The sequence below is a fragment of the Haemaphysalis longicornis genome, unplaced genomic scaffold (genome assembly GCF_048455015.1).
Source record: "Haemaphysalis longicornis isolate Haplotype H1 unplaced genomic scaffold, Haemaphysalis longicornis Haplotype H1 scaffold_5, whole genome shotgun sequence".
NCBI lineage: Eukaryota > Metazoa > Arthropoda > Arachnida > Ixodida > Ixodidae > Haemaphysalis > Haemaphysalis longicornis.
In genome coordinates this window covers 90,352,267-90,377,520 of record NW_027526385.1, presented here as the reverse complement: position 1 = coordinate 90,377,520, position 25,254 = coordinate 90,352,267, and the positions used below count along the sequence as shown (strand labels likewise).

The 25,254-nt window shown below is 48.6% G+C and overlaps 1 protein-coding gene and 1 pseudogene across 1 annotated transcript; both read right to left on the bottom strand.

Moving 5' to 3' along the window:
* Window positions 1–186: 186 nt before the first annotated feature.
* Window positions 187–17,955, bottom strand: LOC144139815 (uncharacterized). The gene is made up of 8 exons (XM_077672067.1): window positions 17,835–17,955; window positions 9,647–9,748; window positions 6,531–6,671; window positions 5,247–5,381; window positions 4,984–5,051; window positions 4,378–4,497; window positions 2,329–2,457; window positions 187–394 (listed from the first exon to the last, which is right to left on the bottom strand). Exons 2-8 carry the CDS (start codon window positions 9,728–9,730, stop codon window positions 187–189), a joined length of 885 nt encoding a protein of 294 aa, XP_077528193.1. The 5' UTR covers window positions 9,731–9,748; window positions 17,835–17,955.
* LOC144138951 (uncharacterized) lies at window positions 14,342–16,390 on the bottom strand (annotated as a pseudogene).
* Window positions 17,956–25,254: the final 7,299 nt, after the last annotated feature.

Below are 25,254 nucleotides of genomic sequence, written 5' to 3'. Positions count from 1 at the left end.
TGTGAAATGGAAATAGTAGAAAAATGATCCTAGAGAGACTTTGAATGCCGTATGGCACAGCCAAGCGCGTACCTTTTCGTCCCACACGCTGCGTAGACTGTCAAATTATAAAATAGTTGCCTTTCGATGCACAATATATAATCGCAAATTAAACTTCCGGAAATTCGCTTGTGTTCTTTTACACTACTAAGCAAAGTTTTGTGCATTCTGAAAAGTGATTTCCATACTCGCCTTTGAGAACAGTGCCCCGTACATGAGGAATTTTATTTGAAGAGATAGTCGACGTGCCAGGTACTCCAGAAAGCCTGCCAGACAGACTTCTGCCATGCAGGCAGCCACGAAAAGCATCATCACGGCACTGACTTCTTGTTTAGCGACGTCTTCAATTAATGCTCTGAATGGGAGGTGCCAAAGTTTAAATTCCATAAATTAGCTTGCTGATAAACCCTTTACATCTGCTGCGATCACAAATAATTGATAGCGATTTTTAAAGGGCCCTCTGTTTTGAAGAGATCATAAAGTTAAAATAGAACTTTTGCTCATTTAGAAAATTCCATGCTGTAATAACAATATTGCCACTTTTCCCCACAGTTCCACCAGTATAGCTAGACCATCGGAAAATGCGGAAAGCATGGGCGATCTGCCAGGCGCGTTCACACGCTAATTTCAAAAAGCCACATATGGGCGGTTTTGTGAAATTAGTGGCAACGCATACAAACAAGCGCCAATACACTTGCGTGTGCGATTGTAGTAACTCATATGGTTCCGCTTGATCGCCGGGTATCGGCTCTAGCCGTAAATAGCCCACTAGCACCTTGTTTTTTATGTGTACCGAATGCTGCCTATGAGGACGTTGTGTGGCCGAAAATTTAGGTCATTGTGATTTGTTTATTGGCCGGTATCTACTGAATCAGTTTAAAGTTAGTCGTTTCAGGGTAAATCCTGATTAGTTTGAGTTCACAGACCAATAAAAAAATATGTGAGGTGTAGATTGTTGCAGGGTGGGAGGAGTTGCACAGAAAACTATATAACTTTACCAGTTAAAAAAAAGAATAGAAATCTATAATACGGGCAAATTTATATTTTTAGTTTCTCATCTGCGTGGAAGTGTTTGCGACTACAGAAATTGATTGTTTCCTATTTCCACTCATTAACTTTTAATTCCCAACATTCACGTTGAGGCATGTCGGCGTCCGTATGCTTTTGAGTTGTAGAGGGGAACTCAGAAGTAATTGGACCACGGGACCTGTCGTCTAACCGCATAGGAGCGCCGTGTTACAGCACCGGTGGTAAATAACTGGAGCCGAACACGCATGCGTGCCTGCCGACGGGAACAGCACATCTGTACTTCTCAACCAATTTCTTTTACGCAGCTTCGAGCAAATTATTCACAGGATACTGGTATCAGTGATGGTGCTTATAGCACAGGCGCTATCTGGCAGCGTCGCTCACACACGTTCAGCCCACGCAAGCTGATGGAGAGGTGTCGTAATCGGAAAGGATATGAAGTGACAATTTTAATTTTCCAATACTTTTACGTGGGTATGCTATCAGCGCCATCGCTGAGACCAGTATGCTGCGAATGATTTGCTCGAAGCCGCAATTGAAGAAGCGGGTTGAGAACTATAGATGGGCTATCACCGTCGGCAGGCGTGCATGCGTGTTCGGCTCCACTCATTTACCGCCGGTGCAGTTACACGGCACTCCTTTGCGGTTCGTCCCTGAGTTCCTGTATATTGTGCTCCCCTAGGAGAGCTATATACCGGAAGTCTAGTTCGGCCATAGCTCCCGTGCTCAAATTACTTCTGACGGCGCCTGTACGTTCAACAGGTCTTCGATCTGCCACAGAAAGACTGTACACAACGCTGAGCGTCATCGGGAGCGCTGCTGGTATGACGGTCGAGTTACAACGGGTGCAAAGTACGTTCTCTGAATAACAAATTCCGTACCTATCGCCGGATAAGCTACCAATAAACCCTCACCTAGTAACGTCGTTCCCTTCCTCTGAAGCGCATGCAGAGACAGCGCAGCCGGCGCTGAGCAATCCAACACGCGAAGCAACCGTTTAGCCCTCGCCTAATTATGCGTTACTGCAGCGGCGAGCATCTATTGAGCGAAAGAATAAGAAAGAATGGCACAGACGGCGTCTTGGCGGGTGAAACTATCAACGCCATTATGACCTTGAAACATGTAGCCTTGTAGAAGAGCGCTGTCGCTGTAAAAACACATTCTCCGTTTTGTAGCGCAATATTCGGGTATCACAACAGCAAAAAAGAACACTCGTTGCCAGGGAACATGCTTGACAACAATCGTTGGTGGGAAACTCACTCGAGAAGTGGCACGCGAACCATCATAGTAGCATAATAAGCAAATCCCGTCAGCGCCACCCAGAGACCCTCGCACCACAAAACGCGTACGAAGGCGCACGTGACGCGTCCTCTTGCACTTCCGGCAGTCCTGAAACAATATCAGTGGTCACTGCCACTGCTTTACTGTTCCTCTCTTTAATAAACTTAATCATAAGGGAGCAAGAAATAGTTAAGAGAACAAACAAAAGCATTCAGCGCAAAGAGCTGAGATAATTCAACTCAAAAAATGGCGGGCCAATAACAGGTCTGGCCGTACTAAAAATCAGCGCAGCCGCTAGACACTAAAAGCTCCGAGACGGGAGGGGAACAGTGTGAGAGGCAAGAGCGGTGGCACTTGCGCCGACTCTGGTCTCCGACAGCAATTGCACAGAAGCAAGAGGACACGCAGCCAATTTAACAGAAAAATGTTTTAAGACGGGATCCATCAAGATCCGACTGACATCATATACGTCACGGAATTGACACCACCAGAAAAATGTGGTCGCGCCAGGTTTCAAGCCGGCTGCTCCACCGCCGCAACGGGAGGTGCCAGGCGCATAACCGACTCCGCTACGAGCTGAAGCGCAGACCGTCGCATGAACGCGCCATGTACCTTTCTTACAGCCTCCTCTAGTTTGATGGTGCTGCCGTCTAATAGAAGGGAAGCGAAGAAGTGCATCAAGATGCTAATGAGAGCCGACAGTTGGCGCTAGCTGAGCTCCTCGTAACGCATCCGTCTGCCGTACACTTCACGGATCAGGGACGCAGTAGTCGCACGTACATTTGCGAAAGCGACGCGCCAGCAGGTTGCCACTCGCCATGCACACCCACAAGACAGCCCCGCAAATCATGCTCTTTCGCTGCAGCGGACCGTGAGTTTACCCATACAGTTTCTTACTATATACACTTACTAGCCGCACATGTGTGTGTTCAGCATGGCTGCTATGGTAACGCTGAATGGGCCGCGCTCCCGTTAGGCTACTCCGTGGTCTCAGAACTCTGTTCAACTTGAAGCGAACATTTCCGCGAGTGTGCTTCAACATTTCCTTTTATACCGAACTACTGAACTTGCTTGCAACTCCAATTCTCACCATACTTTTTCTTTTTCTTATTTTCCTTCTTTCTATCTTCCTTCTTGCTTTTATCTTTCTTTTCTTGTTTTTCTTTCTTTTCTCACTCATTTCGTTTCTCACGTGACGTAGCACATCAGGCTCTTTGCTGGACAAACCTCGTCAGTATCATTAAACCATTCTCTCTCTCTCTTACCAAGAAACTCTATGAGTTCACAAAACGATTCGCTGGCAACCCGTTCGGTTTCGTTCGCATTGTTTGCGAGCGGCTGTGATTTCATTCGAGTTTACTCATAACTCCGGCGCGTGCAATCCAGTGTTTAATGTTAATAAGTGTGACGGTGGCAATTCGACAAAATATAAATAGCGATGTGCAAGTTCATATCGATGCAGAATAAACAGTCAACTGATTCTGTGAAGGCACATCTCACTTTCATGTTTTACCGATTCCTATGAAGAAGACATCAACCACATTTTTTTTTCTCTTTTTTTGTTCATTTTGTCTCAATAAACGTTTTGCGTATGGCATACCCGTACAATTACCCCTTCCCGGAACTATTAGTTGGCGCTACTGTGACACCTGTTGCTACACTACCTGCAACTTTTATCGTTCTCCAAAGCCTAAGTTACCATCCCGTTCTTCGTTGCGGCCCAGAGCTCTCGACCCACCTCGAACCAAATATCTATAAGAACTCCTTCCACACTCTCTCACTCCTCTCCTTTTTGATAATGTCTACTTTACCAAATGTAGTGCCAATTTTGCTCGTGCCCATCGTTGGTATTGCCGAATGCTATTTTCCCTATTCTTTATAGTAAGTGTTTTTTAAAAACCAAGAAGGGCTTTGGTTTCCGTAAAAGTCTCCCAAATCTACTTCTGTTGTGTGTGCAGGCCATAAAGAACACTTCGACAACCGCAGACATGTTATCTTAGCAAGAACAAATGAACTCGTCGGTCTTACCATTTCGGTTGAAGATACGTATACAGGCGATTGACGAGGTAGCGGCACTTCAGCCGCCTTATGGTGGGACGAATATCATCTTCGATGATATTTGATCGACGCGCTGCCTTGATAATGTGACTTGAGAAAAATAAACAACAATGGTACATTACAACAAAAAAAATGCGGTAAGTGCGATTTAACCAATTAGCGTGAGCCAATAAATATAGCGTCCGTAAACACAAATGTTGAAGCTTCTGCAATCTCCAGTATAACACCCTCTAAAGGGCAAACGCACACTGCTCTGTGCATCATAGGTGATAGTATTTTTTACAAACTGCCTTAAATGTCGTCAACGCGTTGAAAATTCCTGCAGATGCGTATTGTTTTTACGAAACAACGTAGATAGCAAGACGAATGTCGTGGAATTCGTAATTCGAACAGCTCAGACGATGAAGTGAACTACTAATATTACACTAAACGGACTATTTCCAATTCTTCTTATCGAACATAATTTGTGTATTTTCATCCTCATATGCGCATGTGTTCAATTTTTATCCCCTTACTGTAGAAACCGGAACATATCAAGAATAACCGCAAACAGGACCAAGGTAGAACGGCACTTACCTAATCGCAGTCATTCCCACCAGTCTACCACATGGACTAAACGCTTCTTCGTCTGTAGCCTCGTTTACCTTTAGAAAAAAAAACGATTCATTTAAAGGCACACTTTAAAACACTTCCAACAGAAAGCGATGCGGTTCCACGTCCACGACCAATTTAATGCAGTCCGCATTACACGAAACGTCGGCGGGGATGTAATAATTTGATAATTCCGACGCTTTCCCGCATACATAATTCATCGTCTTTGCACACGGAAAATTTCTCACCTTAGACGTGGCTCTTTCGAGCACGGGGCTGCTTCGAAAGCAGGCGCACAAAAAGCTTCCGAGGGCTGCAAATGTCACCAATGACAGCAAGATAGTCTTCACATTACCTTGATTATCGGGTTTGCAATGACCCATCTGCAAAAAACAAACGCCGATGAAATCGCGTTGTGAAGTGGTTTCAATGCAGCTTGATTTTGTCGGCTTATGCGCATTTCCATGTCTACTCTGATAAGTGAACAAAAAAATACATATAATTGAAAACCTCTGTGGCAGAATGATATATTTCAAGCCTATGGAAGTATGAGTGTCCCAATGCCATTCTATTTGCGAGTACCAATCCATCGCTTCCCAAGCCCGGAAAATTTATTTACCAAAGTTGCTACAATACTCTAAACAAAATATGGAAGATTCCGTCAATAAACGCATCGCCAAATACATTTTACAGACGAACCAAAGAATCCACTCGTCATATGGACGCCTATGAAGCACAAGGACACCGGGGACCTAGTGCATTACTGCCAAAACCTAGATATTTTAATCCCGGTAACCCTGTGCCACCCTTCTTCCAGGTACATGGCTACCGTAATGTTTGCCCAAAATTTAATCATATTGATGCTCTGGCTAAGAACACATCCACATCCGGACAAAAGCCTCACTAAATGAGAATACAGTTTGAAGAGGCTACAGGCAGACACAGTTTCCACACTAGCGGAATTATACCCTGGTACACGGATTGTAGGCGGGCCAGTTGGTACATATTTCTGAGAATAACAGCGCGAAAAAACTGGACTGATTTAGCGGCAGCGCTGTGGTAGTCTACTCCTCTGTTGTACCGTTCTTTCGCGCTGTTAATCTCCGAAATATACCCTGGTACGCCCGGCTATACTTTTCCACTTAACCGCACCGCCAGAAGAGGGCAAAGGAGCAGCACTCAATATGGGCGTACCGGTACACAACTATAGATGTAATCACAAACTTATCAAGGGATCAGCTGGGGGCCGTTCTGCACGATAAAGGCCCTTCCTTGCAGCGATTACTCCTACATATAGCCCAATGGCGTTCGCGGGTAGAAGAATCCAGGAAGTGCAAATCCAGCCAGGAATGTTAGAAAGATAACACGTGTATGCTATAAAAGAGCCAGACAATGACGCGGACAAGAAATCCATAATGGGTTCCTTAGGAATACCTCTAGTAACAACCACAAAAGACAAAATTATGGGTAAGGCATGTCGCGTCAGCAGTCATAGTTAGTGGATTACAGTTAAGGAAATATAAAGTTCTTACCGGGTTTGATACTAGCTGTTCCTTCTGCAGCAGGAGATCGGTGAAAGCAGCAACGAAGCAACAGGCATGAATCAAGGGCGGCAAGTTTGATGCGCAGAAGCCTCGCAAGCGCTGCCATACCACGCTTATTGTGATCCAGCCCTGGTGGAACATTGGGGGTTTGTACCGAGGTTTGCTAAAATAAGAAAATTATATACTATCCGGTAACACCTGACTGCAGCGGAAGTTTTCTAGATCAATGCGGTCTCTCATCGCCGGATTGAATTTCCCTGGGTCCAAACCTTCCATTGAACATTGTGTCTTTACTCCCTCTGTTGATGTGCAGCCAACATTTCCATCTGTACTGAGTGAGTGAGTGAGTGAGTGAGTGAGTGAGTGAGTGAGTGAGTGAGTGAGTGAGTGAGTGAGTGAGTGAGTGAGTGAGTGAGTGAGTGAGTGAGTGAGTGAGTGAGTGAGTGAGTGAGTGAGTGAGTGAGTGAGTGAGTGAGTGAGTGAGTGAGTGAGTGAGTGAGTGAGTGAGTGAGTGAGTGAGTGAGTGAGTGAGTGAGTGAGTGAGTGAGTGAGTGAGTGAGTGAGTGAGTGAGTGAGTGAGTGAGTGAGTGAGTGAGTGAGTGAGTGAGTGAGTGAGTGAGTGAGTGAGTGAGTGAGTGAGTGAGTGAGTGAGTGAGTGAGTGAGTGAGTGAGTGAGTGAGTGAGTGAGTGAGTGAGTGAGTGAGTGAGTGAGTGAGTGAGTGAGTGAGTGAGTGAGTGAGTGAGTGAGTGAGTGAGTGAGTGAGTGAGTGAGTGAGTGAGTGAGTGAGTGAGTGAGTGAGTGAGTGAGTGAGTGAGTGAGTGAGTGAGTGAGTGAGTGAGTGAGTTAGTTAGTTAGTTTAGAACGGGAAGACGCAGCTTTTCGAGGCGTGCGTGCAATTGCTCCGCCCGATTGGCACATTTTAATTTAACTATTCGCTGCAAATAACCATCAGTCACGAAGGTTTGTGTCCTCTCAGAAGTTCGCGAAAAAAAGCAAGGCGTTTCTCACCTGGGGGTGCAAAGAGTGCGTGCCTCCTTAGTTATCTTGTCTAACTGCGTAAAACACACACGCACACACACGCACGCGCACGCACGCACGCAGGCGCAGACACACGCATACACACACACACACACACACACACACACACACACACACACACACACACACACACACACACACACACACACACACACACACACACACACACACGAACAAGCATATTCGAATTGTCACTTTTATCAAAGTAAAGCTTTTGGTCGGAGCCATAGCGTTGTCCAGCCGATACATAACGGCTGAGCCAAATGAGAGATGGTACCTTGTAAGTTTAATTACGCCGTAATTATTTGTTAGATACGACTTGTGGAGGATACATATAATCATTCATACGATGCAGCGCATGTGGAAACTGGTACAAATGTACTATTTAATGAAATGTACCTATGGAAAGAAAATTTATTTAATTATTTATTATTCACCAAAGGACATTTTTAAATATACAAACTATTTCTCCTCACCAAAAAAAAATGACACCAGAAATTTCTTTGCGACCTTTGCGACCTATTTAGCGGTATTCTTCAGATCAATACTAGTCCGAAATTTGGATAGCCAAGCAGGCATTCCTCGGCTGTCAGGACACATGAACACTGGTTAGAGATAACCGGTTGTACATCACTCCCTTTACGATCGTCAACAATTGCTGCGGAGTTCAGCATGGATGTGCAGTGGCTGAGCCACGCGTATTTGCAGCCGATGGGGCATATACACATGAGGTGTAAGGGTTTGAGTTGGAAACTATCATACATAACATGTGTGTTCCCTCGACTCGCTCATCTTTATTGGCACTTTATAAAAACTGGCGCTGCACAAATCTTGTGACAGCTATCCGCTGTGATAAACGATGGCGCATGAGGAGCGCGCACGAAAATTCGAGGTCATTGCATCCTCACCTTTGCAGTGGCAATGAAGGCAAAATATAAAGTTTGTTCGAAAAGACGACTGTTTTGCCTCGATAATAATGGTACAACTTTTATCACGAACGTCGAAAAAATATGCTATATAGAAAGAAAACCAGATGCGGATTTTCTTGATAATTCAATTACGCAATTATTTTTTCACGTATTTGAGCCGAGAAAACATTGGTGTCACAAACACCTGGGCCCTTAGCAAGTCGTCTAGCATAGTGGGTTCATGCGACACGTTTATACAGAAACACCGACTCATGTCCAAGACATGAACAAAATGTAAAGGATTTACAACATTATGTGCATACTACAAAAGGTGGAAACCAATTCGGCGCCCACAAAACCTGCGCGATGTATGGATTTCCGGCGCAAATTTCTGGCACAAAGCCGATTTCTGGCAGTTTCTTCATGTCCACGCAGAATCTTGTTTTTGCGATCGACGGCCGCCGACGAAAGGCACCGTCAAAAAACGAACGATTGTAGTAGGGCCTCGAGTTCAATTTGAGCTTATCACTTGAGTACTGACGTGCAGGTAATAGTCTGATAATTATGTTCTTAGTGCTGACCATATTACGCTTCCAATATCACGGCAGTAAAGCGCTAAGGTTTAAAGGTTTTCAATATTGCTTTCCTTTTATCGCTTAAAAACGCGTGTTCCATGAATGAAACGAGAATGAGTGAGTTTCCAAAGGCTACTTCTTTTGAAATTACTAACGTTGTTATCTTGTCCTTGTCATCGTGCTCTAAAATGAGAAAGACTATGCAGTGCGCCCGGAACAGATATATGACAGCGCATCCATCGTACCCTCTTCAGCGTGCGCTGCCTGCGGTGCATTCTGCCCTATCGCTCTCATCGTCGCACTAATTGCAACGGTTGCGAGCGGTGTGAAGTATGCGCTGTTTCTCACGCGTCGTTTTTTGGAGCCGCGCCTCATGATCTCAGCGGTGTCAGTGGGTGTCGCAAAGGGGCGCTATGCAGTTATTTTGCTCCGCGCCAACTCCGGCGATGACGCCGGCTTTTCTGCAAACAGGCCTTTAGGCTCCGCAAAAATAGCTAAAGCTAACGCTAGGCTGGCGTGAGGGGAAGCTACGATGAAATATCCTTTAAGCGAAGATGTGTTGTCGAGGGATTATATACTCACTACCGCCACAGCGGAGACCACGTCTGTCGTCGTTATCCCGCCGGGTATGAATGACGCAGAGGTTGCACATATATAGAGCGCCATTGTGAGCAAGTTGCAAACCTGGCAAAAAAGATAAAAAGAAATTAGGAAAGGCAATGTGTAGGGCACATAAGCTTTTCCAGGGACCGCTATCCCACTTTTAGGATGTTTAGCGATTATGTCGAGCATGCCGTGATGTGCGAATGTACGGGCGCAGACACACTTTTTAAAGCAAAGCTTTCAAGCTCTACCAGCCAACGGTTCATTCGTGGCGTGCGGGACAACAAGCTCCCAACGCGGCAGAGGTGGCGGCGGGGGGAGAGGGCGGCGGAGGGTTCAAATTCATGGAGCACACTGTTTATGGAGCGGCGAATTAACCTAGCGCTCCCCGCGTGGAAGTGCCTGCTCGCCGCCGGTGGCGTCGGCGGTGCGGCTTTGTCGTCTGCTTTAGAGATTGTTGTTTTGGCCCTGTTTTGGCGCTTCGCGTCCATGGCGCGCTGACTTCGCATGGCTTGAATAACTTGTTCGACAGCACCTCCAGCGTAACCCCGCACCCGACGGAATTAAGTGGTCGTACCGCACACATACGTTAATGATTGGTTTGCAGGGTGGGAAAACAAAATGTACAAACCACATGCAGACATCTGGCCGCTAGAGAAACGCTTCCTTTTGAACACTGCTTGCCACAAATGGGACTACGTTTTCTAAATTGGTGAATACCAGTTCGGTTGTGTTTAAAGAGGTATTACAAAGGATGAAAGTAGCAACTGGTTCTGACAAATAGCGATTAAAATAGTTCCCTCACCTTTCTCGCAATTCTCAAACTTACTAATCTAACTAGATTAAATCGGCATAAATGGGAATCATTAGGCTCACATGCCGAATTGTTTCGGTGTCTGCGCTTATGGAGCGCGATGGTGTAGCCGCAAGCTAGCACATCAGGGCGGCTAGGTTCCGCTGTCTAACCCTTCGAATGACGCTTCTCTCCGTTTCCTCTCTCCTACAGCGGCGGCGTCCGCCCTGTCTGTCTGTCTGAAAAACTTTAATGCTGGTATATACAGGGAAGATGTTTGAGGTGGCCCGGAGGGCGCCACCTCTCACAATCACTAGGTGGGCTCCTCATTACAGAAGCCCATTGGCGATCGCCGCGGCTCGGGCTCGGTCGACCAGGGCCTTCTCGCTCACTAAGTCGGAGCAGCCGAGCAGGGCTGCCTCCCAGTCCTCCCGGGTGGGGTTGGGTTTTGGGGCGAGGTTCGGAGTTGATTGGCATGCCCACACCATGTGGAAGATGTCCGAAGACTTCTCCGCACAGTACGGGCATTGTCCTGTATAGGCAGGATCAAAGTGTTTTAAAACTGCCGGGCACAGCAGTGTTTTGGTGTAAAGACGGAGGAGGGTGCGTTCCTCTGCCTTTGTAAGGCCCTTACAGGGCTTAGGATAAATTGCGTGGCCGAATAGGTATCATTCAGTAATTTCTCGAAAAGTGAGGGCCGGTTTGGGTTCGGGATCCATTTCGGAAGGGTCTGAAGACATTGCCCGGAGAGTGAGCGCGCGGGCTGCGGCGTCTGCCGTTTCGTTGCCTTCGAGGCCCATGTGAGCAGGAGCCGATACGATCGTTCGAGACGCGGGGGCCCCGAGATAGTCGCTATTTTGAAGGATACGATACGCGAAGTGAGGAATGTACCCCTGTTCAATGTTTCTGCAGGACCCTCTCGAATCGGTGATGATGACTCGCGACTCCTGGTCTGCGGCTGCTAGCGCGATGGCGACTTCCTCCGCATGTGTTTGTGTTGAGCTCTGAATGTTAGGCCATTTACCGCGACGTTTTGGTGGACGACTGTGGCCGTGTACCACCCCCCATGGTGAGGGCCGGAGGCGTCCACGTAAAAGATTCCGTGCTTGTTCCCATAGTGGCGGGCCAGTGCCTCGGCCCGCGCCAGGCGCCTGCCACTGTGGTCGTCACGTGTCATGTTGGCCGGAAGAGGGCGCACGTGCAGGGCGTATCTCCAGACTTCGGGGATGCGTACGCACTCTTCCGTTAGTGTTGTGGGGTGGATGTGTAGCCGGGCTAATAGGCGGCGTCCCGACGGCGTCTTTGAAAGTCTTGTATATTGATTAGTCAAGTGTGCCTCCCGGAGCTCCGCGAAAGTGTTTACCATCCCCAGGTCCATGAGGCGCTGGTTTGACGTGTTTATCGGGAGGTCGAGGGCACGCTTGTACATCTTTCTGAGAATCACTTCGAGGGCGTTCTCGTCAAACTTGCGCAGGTGGAGGTAAGGAGTCGAGTAGATGACTCGACTGATCACGAATGCATGCGCCAGCCGCAAGGCATCTTTGCACCGTAATCCCCCGCGTTGGTTAGAAACCCGGCGGACCATCCGGCCCACCTGGTCCCCCACCTTACGCAGTTTGGCTATTGTTGTATCTACCCGTCGATGTTTGTGGATAAAGAGGCCAAGTACTCTAATCTCATCGTGTTCGGGTATCGGGCCGCTGGCCAGGGAGAGTTTCATTGTGGTGGTGCACTTAGGCGACGGGCGAATGTACACAAATGCGGATTTGGACGGGGAGCATTGAAGGCCGCAGCGGCGGGCGTAGGCGTCCACAATTTCCGCCGCTTGCTGCAGGTTGGCCTCAATGTCTCCAACCGATCCGTGTTTGGCCCAGATGGTAATGTCGTCGGCGTACAGCGCATGCTGGACGCCTTCGACCTTCGCCAGCTGAGCCGGAGGTTTCATCATAGCCAGATTGAAAAGTAACGGCGAGAGGACCGCGCCCTGTGGGGTTCCTCTCGTTCCCAGTTGATAGGGGCCGTGTTCTTCGTCTTGTATTCGGATGAAAGATTGACGATCCGAGAGAAATTGCGTGATATACCGAAAGGTGTTATGTCCACAGTCGGTCTGGGAGAGATGTTGCAGGATAATTTCGTGTGTGACGTTTTCGAAAGCCCCCTTCAAGTCTAGGGCGAGTATTGCCTTATCGTTGAGGGGGTATTCGACAGGGTTGAGAATTTCTCGGTCGAGTTGAAGCAGAACATCCTGCGCGGACCGGTGCGGGCGGAAACCGAACATGGTGTCTGCGAATGCATTTTGGTTTTCCAGAAACAGAGACAGCCTGTCCCGCGCCATGGTCTGCATCAGCTTTCCCGCACAAGACGTGAGGGAGATGGGGCGGAGGTTGTCTGTGTTTATGGCTTTGCCGGCTTTCGGAATGAAAGTTACCAGGGCGGTCTTCCATTCGATTGGGAGGGGTGCCTCACCAAGCCAGATCGAGTTGATGAAAGCGAGGAGGGTCTCATAGGCGGGGTCGGGAAGATTGGCAAGCAGTTTCACAGTTATCTTGTCCCGGCCCGGTGCCGTTCCTCGTTTCATTTTAGCTAGGGACGCCTTCAGGTCATGCAGCTGGAACGGCTGATCCAGCTCCGCGTTCTCGGAACCTGCATACGAGTACGCGGGCCCTCGGGGGTCCTGCTGAGTGCAAAGATACTGGTCGCGTAGCTTGCACGCTAATTTTGAGGTATCTCCATCGAAGCTATGAATAGCTCGTAGGAGATGTTTTTGTTTCTCAGCGCGGGTTTGAGCCGGGTCAATTAGGGCGCGGAAGAGGCGCCACGTGCTCCGGCTAGACATTTGTCTGGCCGCCGTGTTACAGCGGTCCAGCTATTTCGAGTCGGCGAGTTGGGCCGCGTACTCTGCCGCTCGCTGGGTGAGCTCTGCGGCACGAATTTTAAGCTTTCTGTTGTGTTTTTGGCGGCGCCATCTGCGGGAGAGGCTGTGCCGCGCCTCCCAGATATGCAGAAGGTGGGTGTCCACCTCCGGCGTTGCCTCTGAGAGCTGTATTTTAGTTTCCACCGAACGAAGGTGTGTAACCAATCCTTGTGCCCATGTGTGGTACCCTTGTTCGTGAATAGAGGCCGAATTGATGTAACTTTGCCGGAACTTATTCCAGTCGGGGAGCCGAGCTTGTGCGTGGGGCCGTGACAATGGTTTAGTCCTTATGGTGGTATTGATAAGGCAGTGGTCACTAACGAGGGTTTCCTCGGTGTTGGCCCATTCTGCGTGTGTAATATTTTTGGTAAAGGTAAGATCCGGACACGTATCCCGGGTCACGGAGTTACCCACCCGCGTTGGATATGCAGGGTCGGTGTGGAGAGTCAGGCCCAGCGTGGACGCAAGTTCCGCTAGCTTGCGTCCCCGCTTCTCCTCACGCACGTACCCCCGGACAGTGCTGTGGGCGTTGAAATCGCCCACAATCACCAGGGGCTCCCTCCCCGCAGCCTTTAGAGCGCGGCTAAAACGTCCTGCGAACGTTACATTTTTTAGTCGGGGGGGACAGTAGACGTTGAGTATGTGAAGTGGTAAATCTTGTTTCTTAAACGGAAGAAGTGTCACCATCACATACGAATATTCAGTTTGAAGTTCCAAGTCGACTAAATTAGCTGCATAATTTTTATACACACATACGCAGGAAGAGGGGTCCTGTTGGAAGGTTATGTAGTCTGTAAGGGTGGCGCCGCTCCCTGGCTCCTGGAGGGCAACCACCGCCGGAAGCGAGTCGAAAGTTGAAAGGAAAAGTCGCAGATTCGCCCGCTTTGCGCGGGAGCGGAAGCCTCGACAGTTCCACTGGACAATTTAAACAGGGGTGGTCGAATTGATTCTTCGGGAGTGCCTGATCTTAGGGTTGCTCGCCATGGTCAGTTAGGTTGAGGCAGGATTGTAGCGACGCTGTTCCGGAGCCAGCACTCGCGGTGAGGGGGGTGTCCTCTATACCGGAGAGCGAGCAGCTTTCGTCATCATCTGCCTCTGTGAGGCGTCTAGAACCTTTGACAGGGCGGCCGGATACGTCCTTATAGGGACCGCCAGTCCTGCGCGAGGGGCGCAAGGAATGCGTAATTTGTTGGGCAATCATCGCGGGGATTGTCTCTTGCAATTTCGAGATGGTGTTGACCATCAGTGAGATTTGGTTTGCCATGGCGGCGAATCGAGCGTCTATGTCCCGGAATTGGGCGTCAAAACGGGCCTCGAATGCAACCTCCGCGCTTGTTGCCGCTTTCGGCGCCACGAGCTCACTTTCCATCACCTCAGCCGCGGGAGGGGAGGTGAGAGAAGGAGACTGGTTGATTTTGGATTCTAATTCATTAATTTTCTTTAGCAGCATCTCGTTTTGGGCCCCAGCCACCCTACCCCACATTCTGTGGGCCTGCCCCCAAAACCCCTATCCCCGAATCACCACAGCTGAGCAGTGGAGAGAAGCACTGGCATCCCACGACAGGGAGGTGCAGACCTCCCTGATCGCAAGGGCCGCCTCGGTCGTCGTTGGGCTGATAACAACGACCACCAACTTCTCACGCTAAAGACAAGCTCAGTTTAATAAAGTTTTGTCTCTCTCTCTCTCTCTCTCTCTCTCGTTTTGGGCCCTGAGTGCTGCTATTTGATCTTGCTCGGCGCTCCGCGCCCTTGGGAGGGGAGTGAGAAGGGAGGAGGAGGAAGCAGCACCACCCGAACCGCTCACCTGGCGTCCGTTTTTGACGGCGTTGACCCAGGGCCTGGTCTCGCCATGCGTCTCCGCCGTTCGTTTCTCCAGACCGCCGTGTCGTGGTGACACCGTCGACAGTCGTTTTCCATCACCTCCAGTAGGTGGTTTTTTGATGTTAGAGGTTTCCCGGCGAGGCTGGTCGTGGGGTGACCCAAGATGGCGGCTTTTTTTCTTGGGCGTCATTTTCTTTTTTCCGCCCGTTTGGGCGGCTATCTTGGGTTTGCGGAATTTTGCCACACAGTCGCGAGAGTTGGTGACATGGGCGCCACCGCACACACAACAACGGGGAACACAGTTGTGAGGGGCCCGCACCCCCTCCACTAGCGGAGCTTGGAGTCCGCAGAGTCCACACGTGTTCGGCTGCAGGTTTGGACATGCATCCACTCGATGCCCGACGACCCCACACTGGATGCAGGCCGGGATAGTTTTGTAATAGGTTTGCACAGAGACGACCATGTTGTCATAATGCACGTAACGGGGCTTCTCCTTACCCGCGAAGGTGATGCGTGCCTTGTTTGATGTTCCGAATTTTCGGATTTCCACGATGGTGTCGGCACGCCAGCACACTCGATGTTGAAGAGTTTCCGTAGTATCCGTGTTACGGACCACGATCACTCCGCAGCACGTGTTGCCGCCGTCTTACCTAAGGTAACCATAAAGCGGGACCGATCCCTTCTCGGTATTTACAGCAAAGTCCCCGATGAGCCGGTCGGCCGCCTCGATGTCCGGGGTATGCACGATTATGATGTTTTGGTCTCGTGATGGCAGAACGGAGATGGCGCGGGCCCGTTCCGGCCCGAGGTACGCCGAGAAGGCGATGCCGTAGCCGGTTTCCGTGAACGCCTCGTGAAGAGAAACATGCTGCCTGGGCTTGATGACTATAACGTAGTCTTCGGGAGCGGGTTTCGGCATTGGGCGCGGCTTCCACTTCGTGGACAGCTTTCCCTTGCTTCCCGTGGCGCGCGTCGCGGGAGCGTTCACTTTTCCGACCGACGAGCCGATGGACGGGGCGACGTCGGACGCCGTCATCTTGCCTTTGTCCTGGAAGCGGCGTTCAGCCGCTTGCAGTAAAGCTTGACTCCGAATTTTCGGAAAACCCATCGAATTTTGGTCACCGGTGGCGGAGACCGAGGTCCACGCCATCGTCTCAGAGTCGTAACCGCGTGTTTGGAGCGCGGAAGTTGCCATTTTGTCCTAGGAAGGCCGATTTCGCCCGGCCGGGCGTCGGCGTCGCCGCGGCGGCTCCCACGTGGTCGGTCGAAAAAAATTCCCCCGCATTTCCCCGAGGGGGAGAATGTGAAAGTGCGAATGCACGGTTGTCGGCCCGCTTGCGGCGCTTGCGCTCGGCCCCCGCAGCCCACCACCTCGCCGCCTTCTCTTCCATCTCTTCCATCGGGTTTGTAGTATCACGTGTACACCACGCAGTTATCAAGCCGCTATAACGCCGCTGAGTCGCCAACGCACGCCGCTGACGACGTAGTTTGAGTGCGTTAAAGATATAAGGCGCGTTCTGACATCGATATCAGCGTCGCGTCCGTAGCTTATTCGGTAGAGCGTCAGGCTGCGGCCCGCAAAGTCCTCGGATCGAAACCTGGCGCCGGATGCTGTTTCTTTCTTAAATATAGAGGAGCACTGCGGACGCCGCCGCCGGCGGTGGATGGTTTGGGGTCGCTTATAAAGAGCATTCGCTCTTAAAACGGCTGTAAATTCGTAGAAAATGGGCCCACCTGGACGACTTTGGTATCCAGTTGTTCCGCGCGATGTTCCGGATCGTTCGATGCCAGTTTTGCCTGGATAGGATGATTTGGGCCGCGGCTCCAGCCGAAAATCGGCGGAGCCGATACACCACACGTTTGCTCACGTCGTGCGCTCGCAGCGCCCCACCGGCGTCCGCCCGTGTAGCCCGGCCGTGGCCGACGCTGCTACTGCGTTCGGGATTCCGCCACCGCGAATTCCAGGTAACGGCTGGCCGAATCTTTGGTTTCGCTCTCTGTAGAGCCACGTGTGTGAATTCAAGGGACTTCACTCGGGCAATTGTTGTGGGTGTCGTTTTAGGCTTTGTTTTGCAACCGCCTTCACAGCGTGGATTGGAGCCATTTTTTTTTCTTCAGGCCTTCAAGGATTAACAAACTGTATCTTCTGCTGGTTTAAATAATTAGGTCACATTGTTTTCGAGGCACGGCGATGTTTCTCAGTTGCGCTGCGTGCTTGAAGGCGCAGTATTTCAGTGTCAGCTAATTGTTTGCACTTTTTGTACTTGATTCCCCCCCCCCTCCTTTTCTATGGCAGGTGTAGCACTGTGCTAGACACCGGTAAAACGGCGAATATATGCCACATTCTTGACCTCACAAGGACGCTTCAGAAATCTGCAAAGTTGTTTATGCTACATCTGGCCTATATTTCTCAGCATCCAAGGTGTAGACACCATCCCATCCCCCTACCAAAAAATTAAGTAACTTTTATGTACTCCTTAACCCGCATACGCCACGTGAATTAAGGAGTGGTGACATTTATCGTGCCCGTCAGCATGCCTATGCCACCGCGTTTAAACCACTATATTTTCATCACTTGGGTAGTTAACTACCAGCAATACCCGAATACTAGGAGAAGCCGTAACTTTTGGTCTACTTACCAGATAGACAATGTCACACAATGTGATGCAGACAGGTCGGACGGAGCTCTGCCTTTGAGCTTTTTGAGTGAGTTCGATAGCTGACAGCAGTGACGCTCCGATGAATGTCCATTTCAGCAGAGAAGATGCCTCGGCTTCGAGTTCTGAAGACCCCTGCGTTGACATTTGGCGGGGAAATTAGAGAGCGGGATCACTCTTAAACCTGTTGGCCGAAACATTCAACATCACTAGGAAGGGCCTAATAACCTGAGCAGTGTCATTAGCATTTGGCAAAAATGAAGGTGCAAGAGATCTTTCCTACTGATGCAAACGGGATGCACATTGCATGTTTACTCAAATGAATAAATTTACTCACTGCGATTAGTGTTTTGGATTGTTTGATAAAGTAAGTCAGGATAACTTCAGAAATATGAGTTTCTTTCCACGAGAGTTAACTGTCGTCAGAATATCGTTTGGCCACGCGAATGAAAACGCGCTCGTTAAGGAGAAAACTTTGAAGCGGGATAGGCGACCGAATCCTTTGCAAAGTGTGCACTCTTTGGGAGTGGCTGTCAATTGCAAAAGGCTGCTGGAATGCCACCTTGACTTTCAGAATTTCTTCTTTAGTTTTCCGCGGTTAGCGACAAACAGAATGCACTTTACCGGGCATAAAAACGCCCCGAACGGCTGAACACAGTCACCGGTGGTAGCGCCGGGATCGACATGACCAAGGGAGTGGCGTCAAGGTGTAAGTCAAAAATATTGCATGCCGCCACCACAAAAGCCAGCGTCAGCGGCGGCGTTGATCGTTAGAAGCAATTCCGTGGCGCCACCATGCGGCGCCCACTGAAACCCCTCAGAGCGTAATTATCTGTCCCAGTAGATGGCGTGCGAGCACTTGGGCCGGCATCGCAAGGCACACGGCATTCTGCTTCTCCTGTTTTACGGCGAAAGCCGGATGCGTCTGATCAAGTGAGGAGAGTGACCGTCGTCGTCACTCTTGGGTGCGTGCGTGATGGGTACGCGGAACTACACAGCCTCAGGCGGGACCGTTGCTGGTGCGCTAACTCGATCGTCACTCTGGTGGAGGGAAACCAAGAGCTAGCCTGGTGCATGCCATGTGACGGTTGAGCGTGGCGGTACGTGCGTAAAACAGGTGCCAGCCAGACACAGAGAGCGGTGATTCTGAGGGAGCTGTGGCATGATGCACATCCTGTCGGCCTGTCGAAGTAAGTCGCTCCAAAATACGAATAAGTGAGGACAACGGCCAATACAGGACACAGCAGTAAATTAGACTTCAATAATTCCTAGGCATTCGCTTTCAAACCACGCTAGCGGACTTAAAGGCCCGAGGACTGTTCACTTGATTCTTCTCACCTTCTGATAGCATACGTAGGTCTAGATCTACGTCCTGGTTTTCATTTCAGACGATTTCGGGAGTGAGCGTGCGGTATACTGTAATTGGAAACCGCGGCGGTCATTTTCCTTTGCACAAATACCGTTTTTACAGTTCCTGCTGTCGCGTTCCGATCTTGGGGTTCCGAAGGAACCTTGGTATGGTAAGTCGTTTACCTATATATTCATCTTATTCTACGAGAGCCTGTGGTCAAACCACTTTTTTGTAATAGTAAAATCCCTGTCAGGTAAACTTTCCTACAAAAAAACTGAAGCCGAAAGAAACAGGAAGAAATTGAGGCAAGAACATGCCGAGGCTCACAAGAGTGGCTTAGCACGTCAACAGAAACTGCATTCTTCTTAGGTTGTAATGGGCGCTGTATAAACTCCAATTTATTGTGTTCGGAGCTACCCCTCCCATATTGGATGGCGAAGTGTTTGTTTTACGGATTAAGATGTTTGGTGGACAAGTCACGGTAACTAGTTCTTCAAACTCAGTTTTCCAGAATACATCTCAATGTAAACCTTATTGGATCTACGTTAGCGTCATGTTTTCACTGATCCTCTAAGATATACGAGTAATATCAAACGTTTAAAAAAAGCCAAGAGCATCCAGCATGTACCCGTTCCAGGAGCACGACAACGACTGTCAAACTGCTCGAAACTGAATGAGACAATGTCTTCAAAACAAATACAACGCATTGCCGAATAAAAAAACCTGCGTACCACCCACCTTTATTTTTTCAAAAACCCAAACTATGCCTAATAGAACTACCACCACAATCGCAATGTGGCCTGCCGCACCGGTTGGTCCCGGTAACGGATACAAAGGCACGAAAATCGCTTTCGCAGGTGTTGAAACACGGACTCAGTCATGTACAAAATTGTACAGATTTTGCTAAAGACATCTCGAACTATTGTGTCTCCCCCCCCCTGTATTTCTAGATTTTAATGCACAACTCCCCTACATAATAATATCACTTTCTAATCTCCCAAAGTGGTCTTAAAGCGGAGGCAAAAACACTAGACGATTTCTGGACGTTGAAACCACAAATGAAATCTAGTGGGTGCTAGCTTGTAGTTAGTGCGCCTTCCTGCCACCGCATTTTACAATTCGTTAATTGCGGCATGTGAAACAGGCAGCATTGTTGTTGTGCTCCGACACACACGTAACAACGGCGCAGAAAGGCAAACTGAAATCCCATACGACACGGCTCTTCCCGCGGAGATGTGACTTTGTCATGGCTGTGCAGGTTCCGCACCTAGTGCAGAGGGAATTTAGCCGACAGAAACACTTGTGCAGCCTGTATCCTTGTAACTGCGGAAATGACGAAGCCAGATACTTGGTTTTTTACATTTCATTAAAACAGCAACTCAACAACCAACTATCAATAACAAACCTTGGATTCTACTCAAAACGTAGCACTAGGAGTCGGCACTTGTGTTGGTAAATTCTGACGCATTCTTTTGGACAAACACCTGCTGCTTTCAATACTTCTTATGCAATTACAACAGCAGGTACTTATTTAATACACCCAGAGCGGTGCTGTTGCCAAAGGAAGCATTAATTTCGAAGGCTGCAATACATAATCAAAACAGAGAGTTAAACACGATGATTAGCGCTAGACGTGTGCGACACCTCTGCACCGCAGTCACCACAGTGGGCAGTCAGCCTCACACTTTTTATGCCCCTCGTTCAGTTAAGTACTTCACCGAGGGTATAAGGAATCTTTTCTAAGAAATAAAAGCGTGTCCCAGTGTGTCGGGCCACGAATCATTCTCACCTTTAAGTTGGTTTCCATGATTTGTTTGTGGCAAAATATTCCTGGCATCGCTTGTAAAAAGCACGAAAGCGAAGATCGGATAACGCAACGCGTTTCTCATGTGCGTCTAAGCACAATTTAGAAGTGGGTCATCGCAAAAAAAAAAGCCTAAACGAACGGTTATACAATAATCCTCGAGTTGTACTTGCTGAACTATTTCTAACGCCGTCTGCTATCCACGCTGCACAAAAATGTGCGGCATGCATGGGGGAGACGTAACAGCGCCTGCCATGTGCGATGCCGGCATGGGGTCGGGTACTATGTTTTTTTGTTCCGCTGGTTTATCAGGTATGTGATTATCTGCTCCGCAGAACTCAAAACCAAAAAACCGCATTAATGGCTAGCTCCCGACGTCTGTCTTTCCTATCCTGCCAGACAGCTGTCATTCTGAACATCCGTAAACAGAAAAAACGCTGACCCGCGACATGAACGTCCCCCATCACGCGTAAAAGTGCTGCAACCTGTGAGAGAGGTTCACTTTTGGAGCAGCTAGCACCTATCAGATAGAAAAAGCTAGCGCAGGTACGGGAAGTTGGACGCACATTCTGACCCCCATTATGAACCCCGATCACTTCCCAATCACGTTTAGTGAAGTAGTACGCCACAGCAACGAAGAATAAAGGTATGGGTTAAAATAAAGTATCTTCCATATGTTTTGAACTGTACAAAAACACGGTGACAACATTCATACAGCCACATGACAATTTACAACCCAGCATGTTTCGACGTGGGAAGTTTAACATGGTTTGTTTCTAACCCAAGTACGTAAAAATTTCAGCGGGTGGGCAATTTATTTCCCGTAAATTAAAACTCCGGGAAGTGCGACGACCACAAAAAGGAAGGTACATGAAATCGGGCGTAGATTGCGTCCGTCCTTGTGTAGTATGTTTTTGGTGGTCGTCTTAAGTCCCGCAGTTTTTAATTTAAGTTAAAGGTACCCAAACTCACCCACCACCAAATCCTTCTAAACTGAGTGAAAATAATGTGTGTTAATTGCGATTTTATCATGGAATTTTATTTTACATTCTTGTGCAAAACTTGTCATTTTTCGTTCTATTCCGTACGTCATGCAGTAATTTTTCTCCAAATTAAAATTTACATTTAAATATTTTTAAGCACTTTTTGCTCGGGTTTTTTGATCCTGTCGACCAGAAATGGAGTAACGGAAGTTGATATGTTTGAGAATAAAATCGAGGAAAAGGGAGGCCGTGGATTATCATTGGCTCAGAATATCCATGAGAGTTGTAGGGAAAGTAAAAGGTGCAAGATCGAGAAAATGTGAATGCCGGGGAGTGGTGCGAGGACATCAGCATAGCTCCAGCTTAAACGACGGCGACTACTGTAAATAACTGCGTCTAGCTGTCTTGGAACTGAGAAAAGGTGCGATTAGTTTTATAGATTTTAGCTGAATGTAAAACTTTAAAGGAGCCATGAAGACAAAACACAAGTTTGTGTTATTCGGAAGATTTAGTGCTTTATAGTGCCACCAGCGTTTGTCCGAATGCAAACGATGCTTTATTCACTGTGAAATTAATCACTTTAAGTTAAAATTTTGATTTTCCCGCTAAATCATGCGTTTTCGTCGTCTACAATGGCATCACATTGCCTTGCTTACCTTTCGTGAACCTAGATGGCGCCACCACACCGCGGAAAGCCGTTTTGTGCCTTTGGTTTGTGAAAGTACTTGTACCTGCCTGGTTTTGTTTCGCGAAACATAGTGCTCGCTCGACAAATATGGTAACGTAAGACACCGTCGGTTGTGTAAATCGGCCAGTATAGTCGGAGACAACCCCAAAGCCCCGCAGTCCTGTACAGCTAAACAAAGCATAGTGCGCGCAGTACCTGCAGCATTACGCATCGGTACTTCTATGTTTACGGGTGCTTTCGTAACTTCCACTGTTTGTCCCACCATTCTTATGGACATAAAAATAATTTGCTCTAAATTTAAGCGTAAATAGCTCGTTCGGCGAGCTTATGAGCTCCGCCGAATTAGCGTTTGCTTTCGCCGCCCTCCGCCAATCGCAGAGCTGTCTGGTATGATGTCATAGGTTCTGTTGCGGGAAATTAGCTAGTGGGTCGCATGGCCATTCCCTGTTAGACGCGAAGCAACTTTTAGTCGAGCCTGTTCCCTCCAGCGTTGTGTGGGTGCCGTTGTGCGGCATCCACACCCCCACTGCACATGCCTTGATAGGCACCGCTGATGATGGTTATAGCAGGATGCCCCTAGGGATTGGCCAACCAAAGAATCCATCACGAGATAGCTTCGCGTTCAACCACCGTCGTCATCTTTCGTAGGGGAACTCTGAGTCGTATGCGAGGCATTCTTCCTCTCCTCTCCGACGCTCCTCTCTTCTCCGGCATTCCTCCTCTCCTCTAAGAAGCTCCTCTCCTCTACGGGATTGCGCAGCGAATGGCAACACCTGCGGCTCCGCGCGCGATAATGCGAACCAGCTTAGGGTTAGAGACGCAACGGTAGCCGCTGCATACTCCGCTGGGGGCGCCACTGTAGCTCCGTGGTATCAATGACGCACGTGCGCGCTCCGCTCGCCTCATTCTCCTCCCGCAACGCCACGATCGAACTGAAAACTAATGGGACTTGAGTCGACCCCATGGCTGCTTCGCATACTACTCAGGGTTCCCCTACGGGAAGATGGTGAATTTTGGTTCCTAATTATGTAGCTTATTTGAGCGAATTTTACGTTCACAGTGGTGTCAGTATGATTCTAACGAGGCAGTCTTTTGAATGAACCAAACTTGTGTTGTCTCTTCATGACTCCTTTAAAAAACTCGGCCCTGTATTGTCTCGTTTTGCTGCAAGTGTCGTCGAAAGACTGTAGTTTTCTGCCGCCTCTGATACCTAAATGCCTCTCTTCTTTCTCTACCCCACCCACCTCTGATGCTCTTACCCCCCCCCCCTTTCGGTGTTCCCTCGACAGACAAAGAGGAGGTTTGGTAAAGCAAATTCAATTTTCCCGCGTCCGGCCGCTCGCGCCATCTGCTGTAACAATTTGTTACTCTTGATCTTCGAACACTGCCACAAGGTCCAGGATCACGCGAGCGCTTTTTGTATTTTTGGGTCAAAGCATTGTTTTCAAAACGTATTTTTAACTCCTGTGGCAAAAGTCAAGCAGCAATAGATGTTACATAAAAGAACACGGTGAATAGTACTTGTGTACTTACGCATTTCCTCAGACATGTCCAATGTGTTCCTTTGAATGAACAATGTTGACAAGTACGAAGTATGTTTTAGATTTTGTGGTTTGTAAAAGTTTTACTTGTATAAACCATTACGGCGTTCAAGCATTTTAGGGCCAAAAGCGGAATGGAGGAACAGAGAGAAAATTTCTTGCCGGGACGGCTGAGTGGAAGGCACTGGCCGGAAGGACAGGGCAGACACGTATGCGCGGTCCTTGGGTCTGTCGGTGCCCGCGTCAGTCGTTTCAGATTTCATTCATCGTGCTCACATTCGGGCGTCCGTCACCAGCATGGCGTCTCCAGCCGCATCCAAAGAAGAAGCTATCCGATGTGAACGTTTTTCAAGGAACAAGTCTGAAATCTGTTGTTGACGAAGTAGCACCCATCGTCTCGTTGTCCGAAGTGTGCTGCGTGAAGCACATGGTTTAGCAGAGACTTCAGTTCACCATAATAATATTCGCTGAAGACTTGCATAAAGAAGCGTGTTGTAGTCCAGCATTGACAGGCACATAGTGAAGTTTAAGTATCATCGTTTTTTTTTTCGCTTAGTTGAAAAGAAATGCATTTTGTAGGCCCGTTTTTGCAGCCTTCAAGAGCAATAAATTCGTGCAACCTCCATTTCAAAAATACCGCCGGAACTAGCAGCTAGCTTTCCTCATATAATGACACTGTTTCACAAAACACTGCTTTAAGAAGTGTCAGTATTCAGTTCGTAAAAATTGAAGTCACGTTACAACGTGTTAAGACACCGGATACCTCTCACCTCTAGTGGGTAATCCATGACTTGTTTGTAACAAAGCGCCCTTGTGCTCCGCCGCTAGAAGCACGAAGTGATGGCACAACGGATATCTCAAAATGCAGCCAAGCAGAATCAAAAGAGAACAAAAACCTCTCAAAAACAGGGACTGAGCGGTACAGAATACACCTGGATTGGGGATGGCTGAGCAAGCGTTTCTACCGGCGGCAAAACAGTTGACAAAAATAAGCTGTGCGCCTGAAAGAAGAGCAGAAGCACGCGACTGGTCGAC